Source organism: Protomyctophum parallelum (genome assembly GCF_964188405.1).
Source record: "Protomyctophum parallelum genome assembly, chromosome: 11".
Taxonomy (NCBI): Eukaryota; Metazoa; Chordata; class Actinopteri; order Myctophiformes; family Myctophidae; genus Protomyctophum; species Protomyctophum parallelum.
The window spans coordinates 20,926,034-20,948,305 of record NC_139707.1 but is presented as its reverse complement, the minus strand read 5'-3'; the positions used below and the strand labels follow the sequence as shown (position 1 = coordinate 20,948,305).

The following is a 22,272-nucleotide window of genomic DNA, read 5'->3' as shown; positions in this document are numbered from 1 at the left end:
AAACTTGGCATCAAAGAATTTGTGCAGTTTTATACTCATTCAAATATGATGAGAATATAGTGTTCAGCTTGGTACCCTCATTCCCTCTGTGTTTTGCTTGTTGTGCCTTTAATAATGCTATGGTAGTCACTCAGCCATTTCATGTGTTCTTTTGTCTTTCAGAGCACCACAAATGGGTCACCACAGGATGAAGCACCAAAGAAGCTGGTATGCCCTTTAGATATTGACAATGTTTTTTAAAACACTGAATATAATAACTGACTGAGCAACTGATCTTGCCACTTCTTTTCATCCTCCACAGAAGTCTGTGTGGACCGAGCACAAGTCCCTGGATGGGAAGACATACTTTTACAATACTGAGACCAAGCAGTCCACTTGGGAGAAACCAGATGATCTCAAGTCTCCTGCAGAAGTAAAACTATTAAAAAAAACAAAAAACATCACATGCATTTAGTGAATTGTGGCCGCACGCACGCACACACACACACACACACACACACACACACACACACACACACACACACACACACACACACACACACACACACACACACACACACACACACGAGAAACCTTTTTGAGTGTTGATGTGGGAACACATGGCAGTATTGACTGTAACCGTTTTATTTCCTGTGTAACAGCAAATGTTGTCCAAATGCCCCTGGAAGGAGTACAAGTCAGACACAGGAAAACCTTACTATTATAACTCCCAGACTAAGGAGTCCAGATGGACCAAACCCAAAGAATTGGAGGATCTGGAAGGTACTGAGCCAATGATTAATAGCAAGCTTTTGTGTTTTAGCCACAGCAAATGACCATCTTTTACTGATAATATTGTGTATTACCTTAAATTGGGAGGGGGGGGGGGGGGTATTGGACGAATAGCATCTCTTCCAGTACATTTGTTCTGGCTCTTTCCTCATCTGAAATGCGCTTTTAAAATGGAAAGATATTGTTTCTTACCAGCATTCTGATTTTGTCTCTCCCAGCCATGATCAAAGCAGAGGAAAATGGGTAAGAGCCTCCTGTTTATCTTTACCTACCCGACACAATGTGCTAAATCTAATTTCAGACGGTCTTTTAATATAATTTCTCACAAAACATGCATCTTTGAAAAGAGATGAAAGACAATAATTTGTTTTGCTGTCAGCAAAAAAACCTACCCATATTATACAGGTCCATTTCAATGAATTAGAATATTTTGTAAAAGTTAATTTTCTTCCGTAATATAATTCAAAAAGTGAAACTCATATTATTCTCAATTCATTCAACAGCTCATGAAAATTAAAAAAAATCCTATCTCAATGAATTAGAATATTTTACGAGACCACTAAAAACAAATATATCTTTATATATTGAACGAGAAATATTGAACGAGAAATTTCGACCATCTGAAAAGTATATTAATGGATGCAGTTAATACTTGGACTGGGCTACTTTTGAACAAATCATTTCATCAATGGTGCGTGGCATGGAGGCGATCAGCCAGTGGCACTGTTGAGGTGTTATGGAAGCCCAGGTTTGCTTTGATAACATCCGTAAATTAATTAATTTGTCTCACACCTTCCTCTTGACAATACAATCTAGATTCTATGTGGGGGTCAGGCCAGTTGGCTGGTCAGTTAAGCACAGTAATACCATGGTCAGTACACCAGTTACTAGTAGTTTTGGCTCTGTGGGCAGGTGCCAAATCGAGCTGGAAAGGAAAGTTGGCATCTCCATGAAGCTTGTCAACATACTGAAGCACAATGTATGTATGTAATGTGTTGAAACCATCTATTATGATATTTTACAGCACTGTGTGCCTCCGTACATTGACAAGCTTTATGTTGATGCTGATCTTCCTTTTCCAGCAGTGTGTGTTGAGTCTCTGGACATGACAAAACACAGTGATGATTTAGGCCATGTTATCTTCTATGGTGTTGATCCACTGACAGTGAGAACTTAACAATGGTTTCAACACAGCCATCTTTTTAGAGTACATTGTGCTTCAGTATGTTGAAAAGCTTCATGGAGATGCTAATTTTCCTTTCCAGCTCGATCTGGCACCTGCCCACAGAGCCAAAACTACTAGTAACTGGTCTACTGACCATGGTATTACTGTGCTTAACTGACCAGCTAACTGGCCTGACCTGAACCCCACAGATAATCTAGGTTGTATTGTCAAGAGGAAGGTGTGAGGCATAAGACTGAACAATACAAATTAATCTTCGGCTGTTATCAAAGCAAACTTGGGCTTCCATAACATCTCAACAGTGCCACAGGCTGATCACCTCCATGCCACGCCCCATTGATTAAACAATTTGTTCAAAAGTAGCGCAGACCAAGTATTAACTGCATACATTAATATACTTTTAAGATGGTCGACATTTCTTGTTTAAAAAAACATTTTTTTTACTGGTCTTGCAAAATATTCTAATTTATTGAGATAGGATTTTTTGATTTTCATGAGCTGTACGCCATAATTATCAAGATTAGACAAAAAAAGGTTTTAAATACTTCACTTTATGCACAATGAATTGAGAATATATGAAAGTTTCACTTTTTGAATTATATTACAGAAGAAAATGAACTTTTACAAAATTCATTGAGATGGACCTGTAGTTTATATATTTATATATTTCCACTCGTGGGAGGAGGACTGACCCACTTCATTCGAAGCAGCAACATTTACTGTTATTCCAACTGACGAGGCCGTCATGCCATATGACTGGGCCTGTCACTCATCATTGATCTGATGATTGCAGGGTGACAGAGACTGCGGCTCCCGGCACAATGCCTGTCCCCATCCTGCATGCAGATCCGACGGTGGCTGTCATGACAACCGCGATGGAGGCCGAGGCCATGGCGCCTGCACCCTCGGAGGAACACCTGTCCCAGGTGGCCATGCATCACGTGCCCGAGGTTAGCGCCGCTGATGCGCCGCTTCCCTCTGCAGAGAGCTCTGCTGCCGTCGAAGTCCCAGTCAGGTAATGTCAGATAACGGAGACGAATAGACTGACTGCTGCAATCAGCCACGTGCAAGCCCCGCATCATGGGGTCACGCAGACATAAGAAGACCATAGTGTGTGATGTCAATGTGTTTGCAGAGGTAGAGAGTCCCACCTTATGGTATTTTATTGCCTTGTCTTGCAAGTCTATGAAATGGCTGGTTACTTACCCCATCTCTCCCATATATTGTATAATTCTTTCATTTGTTCCATATTTTGACATTGATGGACAATGACAATAAAAAGATACGATAGTTCTAAAGATCCTATAACCTCCCTATGCACTGTAAAACCGATGAAAGGAATGAATATGGAAACAAATGGAAATATAATTCCCCCATGAATTATTCACCGTCACCTGCATATAGATGTCCACTTATAGGTCCTCAAAAACAGCAACCAAAATTACATACAATATCCCCTGCACTCGAAGGTCATCTCCTGCATACATTGGAATCTGTTAATCCCAGTGTGTGCAACCTTACATGTGCCCAATGTATTCTATTAAATAATTTAACCACTAAAACCCTCTATACTTATTAAACTTAAGTAGGGTCAGCTAAGGTACTTGGTCCGCACCTTTTACCCCCTACACCAAATGTCTTTATTGATCATAGAGCTATTTTTCGGGGAAAGTTCCCCCAGAATAGAGATGCTATGGTTCAAGTGGCTACATTAAATAGTTTTGTGCCTGGCATCTCTCATAGGCAATATCTTGTTTTATGTGTATGTCCAGTAAACCTTCCCATAAGGTGGCTGTAGAAAGGCCCTGCAGTACAAGAAAAAAAGTGTACAATTTAATTTTATGTCTGAGCTTATAGGAAGACTAGTGTTTTCCTGACCCATCGCATCATACTGTATCTAAGCTGAAAGTATTTACAAAAATATTTCTGGAGACTAAACCTGTTTACTTCTTCAAATGAAAGCAATATGACCCGTTTTGTTTTCTGTTTTTACCTTCCCAAGTACTGAGACTGTCAAGGTAGAGCGTCCAGAGCTTCAGAAGAAGACCTATAAGTGGAACACAAAAGAGGAAGCCAAGCAGGCCTTCAAGGAGCTGCTGAAGGAGAAGGTGCGTCTTCAGCCATGATGTCACATGTGATTACTATAAAGAGTCAACTAGGTCAAATACAGAGCGGAGTGGAGATGCTGCACTTTGTCTTGTCTATGTGGGCCACACACTGTCAGTGTATGTTAATTGGTATTTAGCAGTGAAACATATAAACTAGTATCATTGCTGGACTAGTATCAGTGAATCAGTGTTTATGTTGGCGAGTAGATGTCCTACTGTATGCGACAACCGTTCGGACCGAATTAACACTCCGATTGCCCGTGGTTATTTAATCCTGATTAAATCATAGAGGCCAAGCGATTTATAGCAGCGGAGCACTTTTACCGATGGACCGGATGTGGATGTAGCAGCTAAATGTAGCCAAAACACTAACGGCGATCAACAACGGGAGGTAAGATTAAATCTACCACGACTAGCGACTGGACCGCGGTGGACCGTCTAACCAGGGGGGCAGTCAGTTTGTGAAGCCACTAAGGAAATCGGGATTTCCTAAAAGTTCATATAATGGCCTGTTGTGGCGCTGTCATTGGGCCCAAAAAAACCCATAGCCCCATAGAAGTCCATGTATTTGGGCCCAACTTCACCTAGACTGTATTACCTTAATAAACATGGTCATGAATACTTTCTGCTTCCAGTCACTAGTTTAAAGTCTCATTTCTAATGTCATAATATTCTTTTTGGAAAATTATGGTCCCATTTATTAAAACAATGACCATAAAGTCGCGTATGTTCTGAGGGGCATGGCTACCGTTACAGTCTATGATCGGGATTCCCCACCCACTCGAGTCAAAATAAAAACCAACTAAGAAGAAGGGGGGAAGTCCCGCCTCGTTGTCTGGGCCAGCCAATGGCCAGGTGGGCCAAAACGGATCTAGAAAGATGGCGATTTACAATTCAAGGACTGACAGGCTTCATTTTATGTTAGACCCGGGGAACGCTTTGTCCATATTTTTTACAGTCTATGCGTCTAACACATGATCTTTTCTTAGAATTGGACGGGATGATTTAGATCGCGAGTTAACATTTTAAGTCTTTCGTTCTCATCTGCTAAACGGGGGGAACATTTTCGTTGACGTCCCACTGTTACACAACATTCCTAGGCTGTGGAGCGATGCGATCGGTTGTTATATCAATAATCTTCGTCTTTTGGATAAAACTTTGTGCTGGGTGTTACTAATGGAAGGACGGTGAACTTCGTCCTGGACGATTGGGGTGTTAACTGACATTCTTGAAACTACTGATTTGACCTTTTTCTAATTTTCATTCATTTAACACTAATAAAACTGTAGCCTTCGTCTTTTGAGGGTTTATATTCATGCTCGTATGCAACATATCGTATGCCTTTCGGTTGCTATGTGATGGATAAAACTGGAAATACAGAAGTGAGATGGCCACCTCCAGTTGTTTACTTTTTTTCAAACGCTTTTTATTAGGGATGAGCAATTCATTCGCATTAAAATGCAATATTGGTATCAAATCAATATAAAAATAATATATCGGTAATAATATAGCAGCTATTTATTATAATTACGTTGAAAAAACGTGTTTTTAAATAAAATACTACATTCTAGCTGTTAATGTTTGGATATGGGCCAACATTTCAATAACATCCCTAGTTTTGGAATAAAGAGGCATTGCTTTTTTAAATTCAGTATTTATAAGCCTTTTTCAGAATGGACAAAATTATTATAATTTTTTAAATACAGAATGAGATATCGACATTGGTTATATCGGTTATCGGCCAGAACACCAATGAATTATATCGGATATCGATATCGGCCAAAATGTCTCATCGGTACATCCCTACTTTTGATCTAAAATTCTTTTCCCAGATTCCGTTTTTAAAATATACGAAGAATGAACGCAATTGGCTAGCTCGGTTTAATACATTGAATATATATATATTCAGCTTAGCTGCATCCTGAATAAAAAATGCTGCACACTGGATTTACTTAGGTAATTTTCTGGTTGTATGGGCATTTTTGTTTTGGAAATGTAAGGCCCTTCTACTAATTAGAACTTATGTAGGTGTTAAATCTCCAGCTTTTACAAGACCAGATCCTCATATTGTCAATAGCTATGTTGATTGCTGTGTGTTGATGTGGGTTCTAGTTTGTAAATCTTTCCTGTTGGGAAATGCTTTCAAAGTATAGCTCAAAGGACTAACCCTTAAATATAGTTTGAACGGTTTATTTTCAATTTCTAGCATGGGTGCACCTTAAACGCCATGGCAATTCAGCCACCTATGTGGCCATTCCTGATGCTGACTGTCTACCAGGGCAGCCTTTGTGTTTCGATCTGTATCTAATCCCCGTTTCTCCTCATGAGCCCCCAGGGAGGTTTTAGCTACAATTATTAAGCCTCACCTCCTGTTGCCGTGGACTGTGTTTGTGCGTTTGGTGGCTCAGCGCCTTCCCACCACCCAATGCTGCTATATTTAGTTCATTTTAATTTGGTGCACAAAGCTCTCTGAGATTGCTTGCCATTTCCCTGCAAGATCTTAATGACTCTGTCTTTATGATTAGCGTTATTGGATCAAAGGCATAGGGCGCTGCCTGGGATTACGACTGTGAGACAGAGCGGCACGCCTCGCTGACTTAGAATAACTGTGACAACTGACAAGGCAGATGCATGCAGTGGAAATCTGTTCATAATGGATGATGGATTCTCTGTGGGAGTAGGCATGAGGCTGAAAGAACACTTACATAAGTACTAGCTTCCATCTGTTTGAATTATTGGCACTCCAACACACGCCTCTTAAACTGACATCTATTAGTAATTAAGAGAATGCGTCAACCGTCAACTTTTCTGTTTGAAGCCAAAGCAGTTCAACTCCAACTGGGGCTAACCTGACACATGCTTAATTTAGTATTTTGTTTAAGATTTTATTTTGTTGCCTTTTTGCCTTTATTGATAGATTATAGTACGGAAACGGGGGGGACACGCAGAAATGGTCGTCGGGACTTGAACCTGTGACGGTTACCAGCCTAGGTGCACAGACACACTTTCTTTGTGTGTCACATGCTTCATGTACAGTACACTACATGACCACGTTTCAATCCCAGTCCCCTTTGTTCCGCAGCTATAATGGGGTTGTTCCTTTTTATGTATTCATGCAATATATATGTAAATGTACCTGTGTTCAGCGTAATGGCACAGTCCCGCTCTTGAGGTTCAACACAAACTCAAGTTGTGTTGTCTTTGGATTGCAGGGCGTGTCATCCAACGCCTCGTGGGAGCAGGCTATGAAAATGATCATCAACGACCCTCGCTACAGGTACCCTCTCCACCTGAAGTCAATCCACCTTCTTTATGACGGGTAAAGCCATTGAACCTGTGTCTAACTGACGTCTTATTATTTCCCTTTCCCAATGAAGTGCCCTGCCCAAACTGAGTGAGAAGAAGCAGGCGTTCAACGCTTACAAGGTCCAGACAGAGAAAGAGGAGAAGGAGGAGGCTAGGATTAAATACAAAGAGTCTAAAGAGACGTACCAGAGGTTCTTGGAGAATCACGAGAAGATGACCTCTACCACCCGATACAAGTAAGCGCAGCAGTGCAGTCTCACACTCCCATGTATCTATCATTTCCAGTGTCATTGATTTTCTGTTTGCTGAATTGTCGATGTGATTATGCAAATTGAAATGAAAGGTCACTAGTGGTGTGCTCTGCTTTGCACATCATCACGCACCTACAGTACTATTATTGTAACCCCTATAGAATACATTGACTGCGGTTGTGGGAATCGGTTTCCATTCCATTCGTCACATTTGGAAGGTGACAAGTAATTTGGTGAATCAGCAGATTCAGGCTGCAGCTCAAACTATCAGACAATCAGATCTATACTATCTATACTATCAACTATCAATCAGATCTATAGATCTATGGAATCTGACTTCCCCTTTCTCACTAGTCTCCATTAACCCATTAAGACCTGAGGACGCACGTGTCTGTGTCGCCGTATAGCTTTTAACCACTTTAACCATTATTTTAAACTATTTGTTGAAAAAATAGCAGATCTACAAGCTCATAGCGCAGCACCGAGTCCCGCACTACGAGCTTGTAGATCGGCTTTTAACTCAAATCTGCTTTTAACTCAAATCTTTGCTTCGAGAGGTCCCTGGAACAACATATTTTCAGAGGAGGGTCAGCGGCCAAATACATACAGTATGATCTTTTGGGTCCTTGACATGAAATAGTTTGAGCACCACACTGACATAGAAACATAGGCTTTTCAGAAAACCGTCATGATTTAGAAGATATTTTGTAGAATCTGGTCTCAGGTCTTAAAGGGTTCAAATGGATATGTTATTAGTTGCTTTTAATTTTAATTATCTCTTTTTCTTCCCCTTATGAATATACATTTTACAGAATAAAGTAGAGCGATTAGGTTGTCTTATTTTCTAATTAAAATGATGTGTTTTGATCTTTCTGACTAATGTTTACATTCAGCAGACTAGCACATTCTGGTCAGTTGTTTGGGTGTGAAAGTGACAAACCCTCCCAAAGCCGGAGGGCGCTCGCCAATCGAATTGCGACCTTGACAACGGGCCAGTTCAAGAGCATGGCTGGCACCAGAATTGTTGCGTTAACTGGATCTATATTCTGGGAAGGCACACACAATGGGCAGCTGGAGAGTGACAGCAGGGCTGTCTGACTCTGTGAGTCTCCAGTCATCCGCTGCTTTCTCAGTGTCTTTGGACAATTTGTATTTGTATTCGAGACCTTTAATCCAAACTGTCTAAACTTTTACCATCGTTTTGGTGGAAGAATCCATGCAGTGGGTATATCATGGTTTAGCTCGTCTGTGCAAGGCATAAGGAGTGTTGAAATGCTGCCCCCATGTGGATGCATGTCATTGTGGCCGTTTCTCTTTGTGCCAAACAGGAAAGCAGAACAGATGTTCAGTGAGATGGAGGTGTGGAGCTGCGTCCCTGAGAGAGACAGACTGGAGATCTATGAAGATGTCTTGTTCTACCTGGCAAAGAAAGAGAAGGTCTGACCTTGTACACACACAGGCACACACACACACACACACACACACACACACACACACACACACACACACACACACACACACACACACACACACACACACACACACACACACACAGGCACATTGGCACCTTTAAAAAAAATGGGGGCCAAATGCATATGTTTTAATGACATTTAACGCCTAATATTTCTTCAATTTCTACAATATTTTTCATTTTTCATTTCAACCTTTATTTAGTTCTCGGAGAACACACTGAGGGCTGGGACCCTCTTTTTCAGTGGTGCCGAGATTACAACACATCAACAATGTACAGTTACAATGTAACATAACATAAAACAAGAAAACAACAAGAAAACAAAACATAGATAAATAGAGTAAAATATTACTGGTAATAATAATAATAATAATAATAATAATAAGGGAACATTGCATAGTGCTCAATTAAAACAGGTACAGTTGATATTTACCAGCGTTGATATGTCAAGATGAAAGCGATATAGAGAAGGAAGAGAGCTGTATTTTAGTGAAGTCTGTAAGGTGTTCCAAGTGTGTGGGGCAGCGCACTTGAAGGCAGACTTTCCAGATGTAGTGGAGGCATGTATGGTCTCAAGCATCAAATATTCTTGGGAGCGTGTATGATAAGAAATGTTTTTCCATTTTAAAAGATAATTTAAATAAGAAGGTAAGTTCCCAATTAGAGCTTTATATATAAATAAAAACCAATGTTGGTCTCTCCTTGTCGCAAGGGAGGGCCAACCAACCTTATTATATAGTATGCAATGATGAGTGTTATAGCTGTCGCCTGTTATAAATCTGAGGGCAGAATGATAAACTGGGTCCAAGATTTTAAGTGTGGTAGCTGATGCGTTTCTGTATATAATGTCCCGTAGTCCAGAGCGGAGATGAAAAGTGCTTCAATTAGTCTTTTTCTGGTAGGCCAAGGAAAGCAGGATCTGTTTCGGTAAAAAAAGCCAAGCTTCATTCGCAATTTCTTTGTTAAAATTTCAATGTGTGTTTTAAAAGTAAGTTTCTCGTCTAGCCAGGTCCCGAGGTATTTATAAAAAGGTACTCGTTCAATGGTGATGCCATTAGAGGTGTAAAGCTGAGGATAATTTTCATTTAAAGCTATTTTCTTTGTAAAAAACATAAGCAAAACCAGTTTTAAATCCAGCAATGATTTCTGGAAAACATCAAAGGCAAGTTGCAACATATGAGTAGATTTCTCCACAGAGTCTGAGAAACAATATAAGATCGTATCATCAGCATATAAATGTACATTACAGGTCTGTAATGTATTTACAATATTGTTAATATATATAATAAACAGTATGGGACCCAAAATCGAGCCTTGGGGTACTCCTTTAGATATATGGAGGAACTCTGATTTTACAGTTCCAACTTTAACACATTGATGTCTCTCACAGAGGTAATTCTTAAACCATGTACAGGCAATTGGATCAAAACCAATATGACATAATCTTTCTAAAAGCAATGTATGGTCCACGGTATCGAAAGCTTTCGATAGGTCTACAAATAGTGCAGCACAAAATAGCTTGTTATCCAATGCTGAGGCAATATCATTTAAAACTAATGTCGTGGCAGTTACTGTACTGTGTTTGGCCCGGAAACCAGATTGGTAAGGACTCAAAACTGAATTATTATGTAAGAACACTTTAAGTTGCTTATTTACCAGGGATTCAAGAATTTTAGCAAGACATGATAACTTGGAAATTGGACGATAATTATTTGGGTCATTTTTATCTTGTCCTTTGTGCAGGGGAACCACATGAGCCGTTTTCCAGGCTCTGGGAATAATACCAGATGAAATGGACAAATTGAAAATATAGCAGATTTGTTCTGTAATTAAGGGAGTGGAGGCCCTCAGAAGGATAGGGTCCAGATTGTCCTCCCCAACTGATTTCTTTGGGTCTATGGTGGAAAGAGCATGAAATGCCTCACTGGTGTTAAAAGGGGTAAAAGAAAAAGGAGTTTCTGAGGCAGACAGAAAGCTATCTCTAATGGAGACAGCAGCAGCAGCAGCAGTATTTCCTATGTGCAAATTGTCAGCAGAGGTGGCATTTCTCATGAGCAAGTTGTCAAATAAGTGGCCCGCAGCAGCAAAGTGGTTATTAAAAGATGTACATATTTATTTTTCATTAGTTAGGACATCATTTCCCATGCTGAGGTGAGTGGGAAGGGCAGTAGTATTTTGTTTTCTAGTGGTGTTTATTATATTCCAAAACTTTTTGGGGTTAGGGTGAGTAGAATTATTTCCAAGTAGATGTACATAATAGTTTGATTTGGCTTTAGTCACCAGTGCAGTACATTTGTTTCGTAGTCTAAAAGCCATCCAGTGAGAGGGGTCACCTGAGCGTCTGGCTAAGGTCCAGGCTTTATTTCGTGACTGAAGTAGTGAAGATAATTCATCCGTGAACCATTTATTTGACCTGTCTTTTACTCAATTTCTTTAAAATGGAGCATGTTTATCAGCCAAAGAGTAAGAAGTGATAAAAAAAAAAAATCAAGTGCAGATTCGGCATCAGGTATGTGGAAGATATTTGGCAGATTACTATGATGAAGATCATATGAGAATGCTTGTGCATTAAAGGTTTTAAAATTTCTCCTAACTAGAATTTTTGGCTTAGATCTTTCTAGCCTATCGTTTCTGATGCAGGCAATCGGACAATGGTCGCTAACACCAAGAGCAAACACGCCACTAGAGGTGTATTTGTCTGGTCTGTTTGTCAGAATAAGATCAAGGAGAGTGGACATTTGGGGTCTTTTCAAATTGGATCTGGTTGGCTCCGCGATTAATTGTGTTAAGTTTAGATCTACACAGGCGTCCTTTAAGTTATTTGATACAATAAATACAATAAATACAATAAATCTACAAAACCAACATTGAAGTGCCCCCATTGTATTTGTGCCCATTCAACCTGTCTGCCATTGGTTAAATCCTAATCTTTTCTTCTGCTCTCCTATGCTCAAATATGGTGCTTCAGGAACAAGCCAAGCAGCTCAGGAAGAGGAACTGGGAAGCCCTTAAAAACATTCTGGACAACATGGCCAATGTCACCTACCGCACCACCTGGTCTGAGGCTCAGCAATACTTACTGGACAACCCCACATTCGCTGAAGATGAGGAGCTGCAGAGTAAGCGAGCAAACGCATACACATTTGTTCACATACCACTGATTAACAACCACCATTCATTACTATTAATTCATCTTCACATTTAAGTTGCATGTTCATGCTCTTTATTGTTCGTTTTTCTTTCTTAACGTACACACTAGCTGAGTTATTTGTGGAAAACGATGAATGGTTAACTGTGAATAATTTCTTAACGGCGATTAACTATTAACATCCCTACTATGTACCGACAGACATGGACAAGGAGGACGCTCTCATATGTTTCGAGGAGCACATCCGAGCTCTGGAGAAGGAAGAGGAGGATGAGAAGCAGAAGACTCTGTTGAGGGAGAGAAGACGACAACGCAAGAACAGAGAGTCTTTCCAGGTGAGAGCACTATCAAACAATGTCGGCTATAGAAAAGTTCCCCTGACACATTTCACATTTACTCATTACACAACTTACCAGAGAAATTCATATTTGAAAAAATATTATAATATAATGGGTATCTTCCATCTGATAAAGCTGGTCAGAATGTCAGTGAATATTTCAGTTTACCTAATAAATATACCTTTTTGGTGGTCATATATATATATATTTTTTTTAATAATCTGGGGACCCCACAGGTTGAGAACCCCTGTGATAGGCTATAAGAATGAATGACTTAATCAAACCAAATCACCTAGATATTTAATGAAGATGTATTTGCACATAAAGTCCTTTCAAAATATCAATATAAATGCTATTGGCTTTCATCATTGTATTTTCTCTGGTTCTTCGTGGCAGTAAACTTATGCTGCAAAGTCAAACATGAAGTCAAATCTGTATCCAGAGTTTCTCTGCAACTTGAGATGCACAGTGTGGCCTTCTCCTGAAGGCTGTTTTTAAGCAGTTCTGAAAAGAGAAGCCTCTGGCAGTACGCAGCCAGTGTGGCCCACTTGGGACACAGCTCTCTGTTGTATCACGGCTTTCAGCTGTCGAGAGTTAAGCCTCTGTAGCCACAGAGAGCCCTCGTCATTGAGATGGTGTCTTGCCTTATATGTAGACCACATCGGGTAAATGTAGGTATTGTCCTGAATCAGATTTTTAGACAGATGTGTCAGAATCTGTTTTATACATACTCATATATAGACATAGATCCATAGTATGTGTAAAATAGTCCTCTTCTCCCACTCCTTCCTTCTCTCTTATTGAGCTCTTTCTTTCTCCCTCCCTCACTGTCTCTCTTTCTCCCTCCCTCTGGTCTAGGTCTTTCTTTCCTCTCCCTCACTGTCTCTCTTTCTCCCTCCCTCTGGTCTGACGGCACAATCAGTTGCCTAAGAAAGCTGACATCAACCATTGCCTAACAACAGTGTCCATATTTTGTTGCATGTTCCTATTTGGGCATAATCCACCTGCCCCACAACTTGAATTTAGATGAGATATTACGCACACAAAAACATTATCAGAAAATGGGGATTTCCAGTGTAAATGGATAGATAAAGCCTGTATAATATACCTGTGTAAATATAATTTTGTTTTAACCCAACAGAAATTCCTGGATGAGCTCCATGATCATGGTCAGCTCCACTCCATGTCTGCCTGGATGGAGATGTACCCGACCGTGAGCTCTGACATCCGCTTCGCCAACATGCTGGGCCAGCCGGGTAGGACTGTATGCATGACACACGTGGACCACATGTCTGCAACACCACATTAAGAGCACACACACACACACACACACACACGCACGTGCTTCATAGCAGCACGTGGACTTTACTGTCTAGAGTCTAGACCACTGGTTCCCAAACACCGGGTCGGGACTAGGGATGCACCGAAAGGGAAATTCTTGGCCGAAACCGAATACCGAATACAGGAAACAGTTGGCCGAAAACCGAATACCGAATACATATTTGTTGTAAAGCTACCTGATTATGGCAAAAGACATGATTATGGCAAAACCTAACTTAATAAATAAACACTTATGGGTCCATTAAAAACATCTAATTCATTGGAGGCTTTGTGATTAATTAATCTCAATTAATCACATTTTAATCGCATATCAATAGGCCTATTTGACCTGAGCAGTGAGCTTTTTTTCTACATAAGCATAGGCAATAAAACAAGTAGTAATAATAATAGTGATAATAATATTATTTATATAATGCTTCTCTGAGTACTTAAAGACACTTTTCAAGGAGAACATGAGAAAACTAATAAAAACAACTTTATTAGAGAAAAACTAAGACTTTGGAATAAAATAAATTAAAGTGGAATGAGATCCAGAGGTGGTTTTTTTTTATAGGTGGTGGCATGTCTCTAACTTTTGGGAAGTGCGTAGTTTTGACAGGTCTGCCTGCTGTGGACAGTGAAACCCTGACCATTAAACACGGGCAGACGCAACGATACAGTCTATCATTCATTGTTAAAGCTCCAAATGATATTCCCATTCGTCTTTGTGTCTGCCCGTGTAAACGCAGCAGCGAGTGTGTATTGTGTAACTCGTGTGTAACGTTAGCTCCCATGCTAGCTACTAGCTAGTAGCTTCCCTCGTCAGACAACAGAACAACACCACAGATCGGGTGAAAGCTGCACTGATATCACTGCTTGTGCCCGTGGATGGGAAATATTTGTGTGTCGCGGACCCATTTTTATGGGTCCCTTTATTTTTTATTTTTTACATTTACAAAAAACATTCCCAAAAAAGCTAAATCTTTCATGAATTGAAAACAAAACATTTTCAGCAATTTCAGGGAGAAATCTAAGTTCCATAAATTAGAAAAGAAGTAGTAGAAAAGAAGTAGTGAAAGTAGCCGATCTACAAGCTTATAACGCAGGCGAAGCGATGCGTTGTGAGCTTGTTGATGTGCTATTTTCACTAGTTTGGGTCCCTCTCTTTTTTGGGTCTTGAACTGAAAAGTTTGGGAAATGCTGGACTAGAACCACACATACGCGCACTAGGGCATTCATCAAAAAATCGATTTATCGATTTATCGATAAACGAGTCACGAGTCGACTCGCAGCAGCGCGAGTCGAAAGTTGAGCTTTTTTTTTTTTTTTCTCCCCTTTTTTCATTGCATTCAGAACGCGCCCTTAATTAAAAACCAAATGCAGCTGTGTAGGCTATGTGGCTCTCAGCGCGCGGTGTCCAACTATTGAGACTGGCTGAAGTCTGTTTGAACTGCGCTGTGTCAGAGAAGTAACAGATAGAAGCACGCAAACGTTACCCCCAAACGATATCCCCCTCACCTCCGTGCTGGAAATATAACGTCTGGGTTCCCGACCCGAGGCTACATGCATGCTGACGCAATGACTGTCTGTTTCTGGCTAAGCTTTACGCGCAGCGCACATGAACCTCTCCGTCTCCGGTCAGTGCGGGTTGTTGTTTATTTGCATGGCTCAGAAAATGAGTAACAAATGAGAACGTTATCGAGTTGTGGAGGAGGAGGAGGAGAATAATAATGTCATATCTCTCATTGTGTTCTCGGTGCTGCTGCTGCGCTGTGTGCCAATACCACTACTTTACCTGGATAACATCATCTTTTCATTTTGACATGATTCACATGAAATAATAATCCTGTACCGGAACCGCGTGTAGCGTTTGGTTTCATTAACGTGATCGTCACAAAATAGCCTACAGCTGCTGCTGCTAAAGATACAAAGATCATTTTTAAACCACGCAAAACTTAGAATTCCCCTCTTGCGTACCAGTGCCACGTGTCCCGCGGACCGGCACCGGTGTTTGGGAACCTCTGATATAGATGATACATGCACTGTGACTGTGTCATATTGGAGAGGCCACTGAATGCGCAGTGCTATGTTTGACATGCTCCGTATTTGAGCGCGCGGCAGCTCCACCCGCCCCTGTTAAATCCCCCCCCCCCCCCGCGCGTCCGCGTCCGCGTCCGCGTCCGCCCCCCCCCCCCCCCCCGCCGCCAGAAACGATAAATCGACTTATCGATAAATTACTGTCCGACAAGTCGACTGGGAAAAATCTCAAGTCGTTAATGCCCTAACGCGCACAAACACAACATCTTCCATGAGTTCAGAATGGCTGTATACTGTACATTGAAATAAAGACATTCCAGAATATAAAATATAAAAAGTTTCAATGTTCCTTCAGTGTTCTTTTGGGACTGAGGCTTCAAATTCATTTCCACATTTGACTTTTCTTTATTTTTCCTGGCTGTTTTGGGCCAAGATTACTTCATCAAATGCTCATTCCTGAAGTCTGTTCTACAGGCTCCACTCCTCTGGACCTTTTTAAGTTTTATGTGGAGGACTTGAAGGCCCGCTACCACGACGAGAAGAGGATCATCAAAGACATCCTTAAGGTGTGTTCTTGCTTTATGTTTCAGCCAAAACACGTTCTCATGTAACGAGCTAACGTTGATATAAATCTATTTTTAGCAACACAATCCTTTATTAACACATTTAGTCCGTAGGACGTGTACAAACGTCATATCTAATCCAACCGATGGATCCAGTGGACGTGTACTGTACACACATCCTACTGCTTTCTTTATCGATATCAAACAAAAACTAAATATTCCGATTTTCTACACCATACTCGTTGCTGTTTTGCGCATGCGCGCTGCCGTTCACTTGTTTACGGCTCAGAAAGAATGCCTCATATCTCTTAATCTATGGAGCTCTCCATGGTTTTGACCAGATGGGCATACTTCTGTCTTCATTTTTGACTTCTTGTTTGGAATATTAACGCATCTAGAGAGACTTTATTTGTGACATCATGAGGTAAAGACGGAACCTTATGCCTCCCGGTTTTTGTAAGGAATGGAAGGGGGGGCTTTGATAGTAAAAGCTTCTTCCCGGCACCCCCATGGTGTTAATGGTCTTGTGCTTTACGCTCATTACCTTTCTCTTTCTGTTACCACTCTCAGGATAAAGGCTACTTGGTTGAAGTCAACACTGGCTTTGAAGACTTCGGGTCAGTCATCAGCTCAGATAGGAGAGCCACCACGCTGGATGCAGGCAACATCAAGCTGGCCTTCAACAGTGTAAGACCTCCTGTCCTCTGTACCTGCCATCTCTGTAACAGTTACATATTATCCTACATGAACACACCATTTCCTCACAAGCTTACCGTCTACAGACAAAGGGGCGACTCAACTCTAGGTCTCATGTTTCCTTGTTATTCTGTGCAGCTGCTGGAAAAAGCTGAAGCCAGAGAGAGGGAGCGAGAGAAGGAGGAGGCCAGGAAGATGAAACGGAAAGAGGCAGCGTTCAAGAGCATGCTAAAGCAGGCCACGCCACCCCTGGAGCCAGAGACCGCATGGGAGGGAGTACGTCCTTATCTGCATTTTAGTCGCATGCTTTCACAAGCATGACGCCCCTCAAAAACACGTTTATTTTTGAGGGGTGCTAGCCCTTCCTATATACAGCTTTTGTCCCCACAAAATGTCCGCAACACAAACATTAAATGCCATTGACAATGATGGGAGAATTTACGTCATCTTGTCCCCATATGTCTCATATTTGCCATCGACAATGAAAGGAGAAATTAGGTAAAATGTCTGCCAAATATGACGTAAATTTGTGACAACAGGCATTCTGATTGGCCAGTATGAGATGATGATGTACGATGATAAGAGTGCCCCTCACTTCACACGGGTGTGATTTTAAAAATACAATATCTACCTAAATGGTATTTTTAGTTGTGAGGTTGTAAACATGTAGGAGAAGGAGGGAGACCTGCACACTGCCACTTGCTGGTTCAAGAGTTTTTTATTTAATGTCAAAGTGCAACGTTTCGGTCTTGCGACCTTCCTCAGGCATCCTGATGCCTTAGGAATTGTGCTGCTGTTATCTACTACAAAATAGAAATGCTATTAACATTGAGTGACTGCAGTTTCTTCTAGCGGTGAAATGTCCCTTTAAAGCAAACATAAAAATTAAAAAGTCTATACTTTGGGCTGCCACATGACATCATGTCTGAAAGCCAGACGTTGGAGGTGATAGCGCCTCTTAAAATAGTATTGCAAAAAAAACGTGATTATAAGATTCTCATTGGCATCCCTCAGTCTCGAGAGACTAAGGAGTCGCTCTCTGGATAGGGGTTCTTCGGCTTTTGGTGCAGCGTTCAGTGTGTCTGAGTAGACCAATGCGGGATTCGCACTCCCTTCCGCACTCCCTTCTGCACTTCACACAGGGAAAATAATCGAATAATTGCTAAGAGAATAATCAACAATAGGTGCAGCCCTACCACTGATTGATTGGCTTTGTTTTGGCCTTCTAGGTCAGAGAAAGATTCCTGAAAGAATCTGCCTTTGAAGACGTGACTCTGGAATCTGAGAGGAAAAGGATATTTAAAGATTTCATGCACGTCTTGGAGGTAAACCTCATTACATAACCTCAACAGGCGACCACTGTAATTCAGGTATACTATCCGTTTTGTTTTACTGACATGTTTTCCATCAACAGCATGAATGCCAGCATCACCATTCCAAAACAAAAAAGCACTCCAAGAAGTCAAAGAAACATCACAGGAAGCGATCCCGCTCTCGATCGGTTAGTGATCATCATAAAGCGCTTAGATCACTGGTTCCTAAACACAGGGTTGGGACCCACTTGTGGGTCACAGACACATTTTATGGGTCCCTCTATCTTTTGTTTCCTACATTTTGTTTTTAATTACTATTATATACTGTGTACGTACGTACATGCATGCATACATAGTACATACATGCGCTGCATTGTGAGCTTGTAGATCTGATGTTTTCACTAGTTTGGGTCCCGGGCAAAAGTCTAATTTCTCTTTTTGGTCACGGGCTAAAACGTTTGGGAACCACTGGCTTAGATCATTTGAAGGAAACGAGTGCTTTTTTCCTCAAATTCAAGCAAAACAATGCTAAGGATGAATACAGTGCAATGAAGTATATACAGACATCCGTGCTGTTAGGCTAATTTCACTCCACATATTTGATGTTGTGAAACTTGCCATGTTAATACAGCACAATTTAAAGTATTGTGTTGTATGTTTTTATTTAACCATGTTTTGATGACAATGGAACAAAATGGGGAAAGGACAAGGTTGACCATTTGCGTTACAACTCTGTGTGTGTGTGTGTGTGTGTGTGTGTGAACAGGGCTCAGAATCTGAGGATGATGAGTACCACAAGAAGAAGGGGGGGAGGAGGTCCCAGTCTAAGTCCCCATCTGAGCGCTCTTCTAGCGGAGAGTCTGGTGAGTATCTTTCCCAGCCGTTTTTCAGAATAACATATAAAAGGCCAGTCACTGATGTTCCTCATTCCGTTACAACTAGAGAGAAGCTATAAGAAATCCAAGAAGCACAAGAAGAAGACAAAGAAGAGACGCCATAAGTCTGTAAGTGCACCGAAGAGCCCTAAAAGACGTACAATGTCCTTTGTCTTTTTCCACTGAAACATTTTTTGGGAGGCTGTATGAGCATTTCGTTTGTATATCTGCTCTGATGCCGACCTTTACACCCCCAAGGGCTCTCCCGAGTCAGACGGAGACAAGAAAGGACAAGGACGCGAGCGCGATGGAAAGCGAGAAAAGGACCAGGAGAAAGATAAAGAGAATGACCGGTCCCGAGGGAAAGCGCACACAGAATCCAGACTGAAGTCACCTAAAAGGAAAGCTGCCAAAGAAGAGGTTGGTGTTTGCTTTCTGGTGTCTGAACTCAGTTTCTAAAGTTTAAAAAAAGTAGCATAACATCCAATGCTTTCATTTATGAAAAACAAAAACTAATGCAGCACATTTAGTTGATATTCTTGTTATCTGGGTGCGAGTTGGAGAGGCAAATACTTTACTAATGCAGCACATTTATTTGATATTCTTGTTATCTGGGTGGGAGTTGGAGAGGCAAATACTTTACTAATGCAGCACATTTAGTTGATATTCTTGTTATCTGGGTGGGAGTTGGAGAGGCAAATACTTTACTAATGCAGCACATTTAGTTGATATTCTTATCTGGGTGGGAGTTGGAGAGGCAAATACTTTTAAACCTGGGACTGTAGCACCATGTTTGTCTGCCTTACTGGCTGCTTTGACAGGTAACAGTGAAAGGTTAACCATAATTTATGCCATTTATCCTGGTGTCCCTGTTTTGGGCAAATGTTCAGAATTCTTAAAGATAAAACAAAGAAATAGATCTACACAATGTGAGGCATTGTGAGCTTTTAGATTCTACTTTTGCCATTTGTCATCTGGTGAAGTATATAGGGCTGAAGTTGTTAGATCTGTTGCAAAAGGCTGATTATTCCGTGCTGTGTCATGTGACCGAGCAGGGTGGCTGGGATACGTCGGGCAGCGAGCTGAGTGAAGGGGAACTGGAGAAGAGGAGAAGAACTCTGCTGGAACAATTGGACGCACCGTGATCACGTGTCCCTCTCTCTGACCATCCAATTGGACGCACCATGATCATGTGTCCCTCTCTCTGACCATCCTCGTCATCCTTGTATCTACAACTTCTTAACAACATGCATTCCCTCCCATGCTCATCTGACTGTACTGCACATACTGGTGATGGGCTGCACAGGAGAACACCTGCTTCCATGTTCAGTATGATGGGGAAAGGTGCTATGCTGAAATCACACCTTTGATTTTAATGATATCAGCATGGGTTAATGTTCGGTGACATGTCTGACAGCCCTTTTTGTTGCCTTTACTATGCTTTAGATCCATTTTAGTCCATTCTAGTTGTACATGTTTTCCTTTGCCAACCGTTTTGATATTGAATTAAAAGCATATCCTAATGCCACAGTGACTGTTTTGTATAGAGTTTTGAATTTACTCAATTTAGAAGTACTTTCTAGGGAACATTTGCCTCGCATAGCGATACTATTATACTTACTAATATCATTGCGTGGATATTGGTCTCATCCCACTCAATGTTAGATATTCTTCTGCAATGTCCCGCCCCATATTCACATACTGTGCCCTGGTTGGTTATAGCCTGGTTCCAGACAAATCTGGTTGGCTCGTCACCACTTTGGCCGTGAAGTCCGACTCCTCCCTCAATTGAGAGGGGTCAGACTTAATCTGCCTGGGGCAATATGCGAGGCTAAGGGAAAATAGATAAATCCATTTGATAAATAAACAAGTGGGCGTGCATTGTTTGGTATTGAGTGATCATAGAAGTAGCAGTTAAATAGACAATGATTGAGTTTTGTCTCCCTGCCTGAAAACACAATTATAAATATCCAAGAGGTAAACGGCCACATAAAACTGTCCTGTGCAGTTAGGATAAAAAAAACAATAGCATTATTACCACACCCTAATAATTAGACCTATTTGCTCCCATGGGGGAAATGCTGTTCACAGCTTTATCCAGCTGATCGAGGAAGTTGGCCTATCAAGGTTTCAAGCCAGGATCACGTGCATTATTCATTACTTTCAGTTGATGAACATTTCCAGTACAATGTACATAATGAAAACCAAAACCCTATCTAATAGTATTTTACAAGTCGCCCTCATTTATCTGATGCCACTTACCATAAGTTTATTACATCAAGAAATAAAACAAACAAGCATGAAATCCAAGCGGTCAGATGTACAGTAAGACCAGCACACTGGTCAAGCTCAACAGGTTAGTAATTCAATCTGTTATGACGCTTAGTTCACAGTGGCTGACATTAGTGCTCTTTAAAATTATTTTAACATTTCTAAGGCAAGATGTACAATGAAAAACTGATCTAATTCAAAGCATGGCAAGGTCAGCACACTGGTCAGTAGGTCAAGCTCCACATGTGTTAGTAAATAAAATCAGTTGTGATGCTTAATTCACAGTGGTGGAAATGTAAAGTTTAGGGTTCAAGTATCCTGAAGAACATTTTTACAGTCCATCTGAAAGGTGGCTTAAGACGTTCTCTGATATATCTTGTTCCTAATTTTCATTGTTACCATGGTTACATAAAAGTAATGTAGGTGTCATTTATTTAGCCATAACCCCCCAATTTTACTGTGTGGAAACACCGTAGGGCCAAACTGTACTGCATCCCAACCCGATGTACTCTGTTACTATGGGTTTACTGGGTTACATCGATGAGTATTGGCTTCGGTGCCCGCCTGGCCTTGAACCTGCTTTGACCATGTACCGCGGTACAAGGTTGCCTAGGTCAGGCG

The 22,272-nt window shown here is 41.1% G+C and overlaps 1 protein-coding gene across 1 annotated transcript in view; it reads left to right on the top strand.

The window, feature by feature from the left end:
- prpf40a (PRP40 pre-mRNA processing factor 40 homolog A) overlaps nt 1–20,908 on the top strand; it is a 29,881-nt gene extending 8,973 nt beyond the window's left edge. The window contains exons 7-27 of the mRNA XM_083777488.1: nt 163–207; nt 302–412; nt 642–762; nt 990–1,014; nt 2,748–2,969; nt 3,957–4,062; nt 7,275–7,339; nt 7,440–7,604; nt 8,948–9,056; nt 12,059–12,209; nt 12,440–12,573; nt 13,718–13,832; nt 16,408–16,499; nt 17,067–17,183; nt 17,331–17,468; nt 18,422–18,517; nt 18,607–18,693; nt 19,272–19,368; nt 19,448–19,509; nt 19,639–19,800; nt 20,436–20,908. Coding sequence (XP_083633614.1) covers nt 163–207; nt 302–412; nt 642–762; nt 990–1,014; nt 2,748–2,969; nt 3,957–4,062; nt 7,275–7,339; nt 7,440–7,604; nt 8,948–9,056; nt 12,059–12,209; nt 12,440–12,573; nt 13,718–13,832; nt 16,408–16,499; nt 17,067–17,183; nt 17,331–17,468; nt 18,422–18,517; nt 18,607–18,693; nt 19,272–19,368; nt 19,448–19,509; nt 19,639–19,800; nt 20,436–20,525 — 2,310 coding nt within the window. The 3' untranslated portion in view covers nt 20,526–20,908. The remainder of the gene's footprint in view (nt 1–162; nt 208–301; nt 413–641; nt 763–989; nt 1,015–2,747; nt 2,970–3,956; nt 4,063–7,274; nt 7,340–7,439; nt 7,605–8,947; nt 9,057–12,058; nt 12,210–12,439; nt 12,574–13,717; nt 13,833–16,407; nt 16,500–17,066; nt 17,184–17,330; nt 17,469–18,421; nt 18,518–18,606; nt 18,694–19,271; nt 19,369–19,447; nt 19,510–19,638; nt 19,801–20,435) is intronic.
- Nucleotides 20,909–22,272: the final 1,364 nt, after the last annotated feature.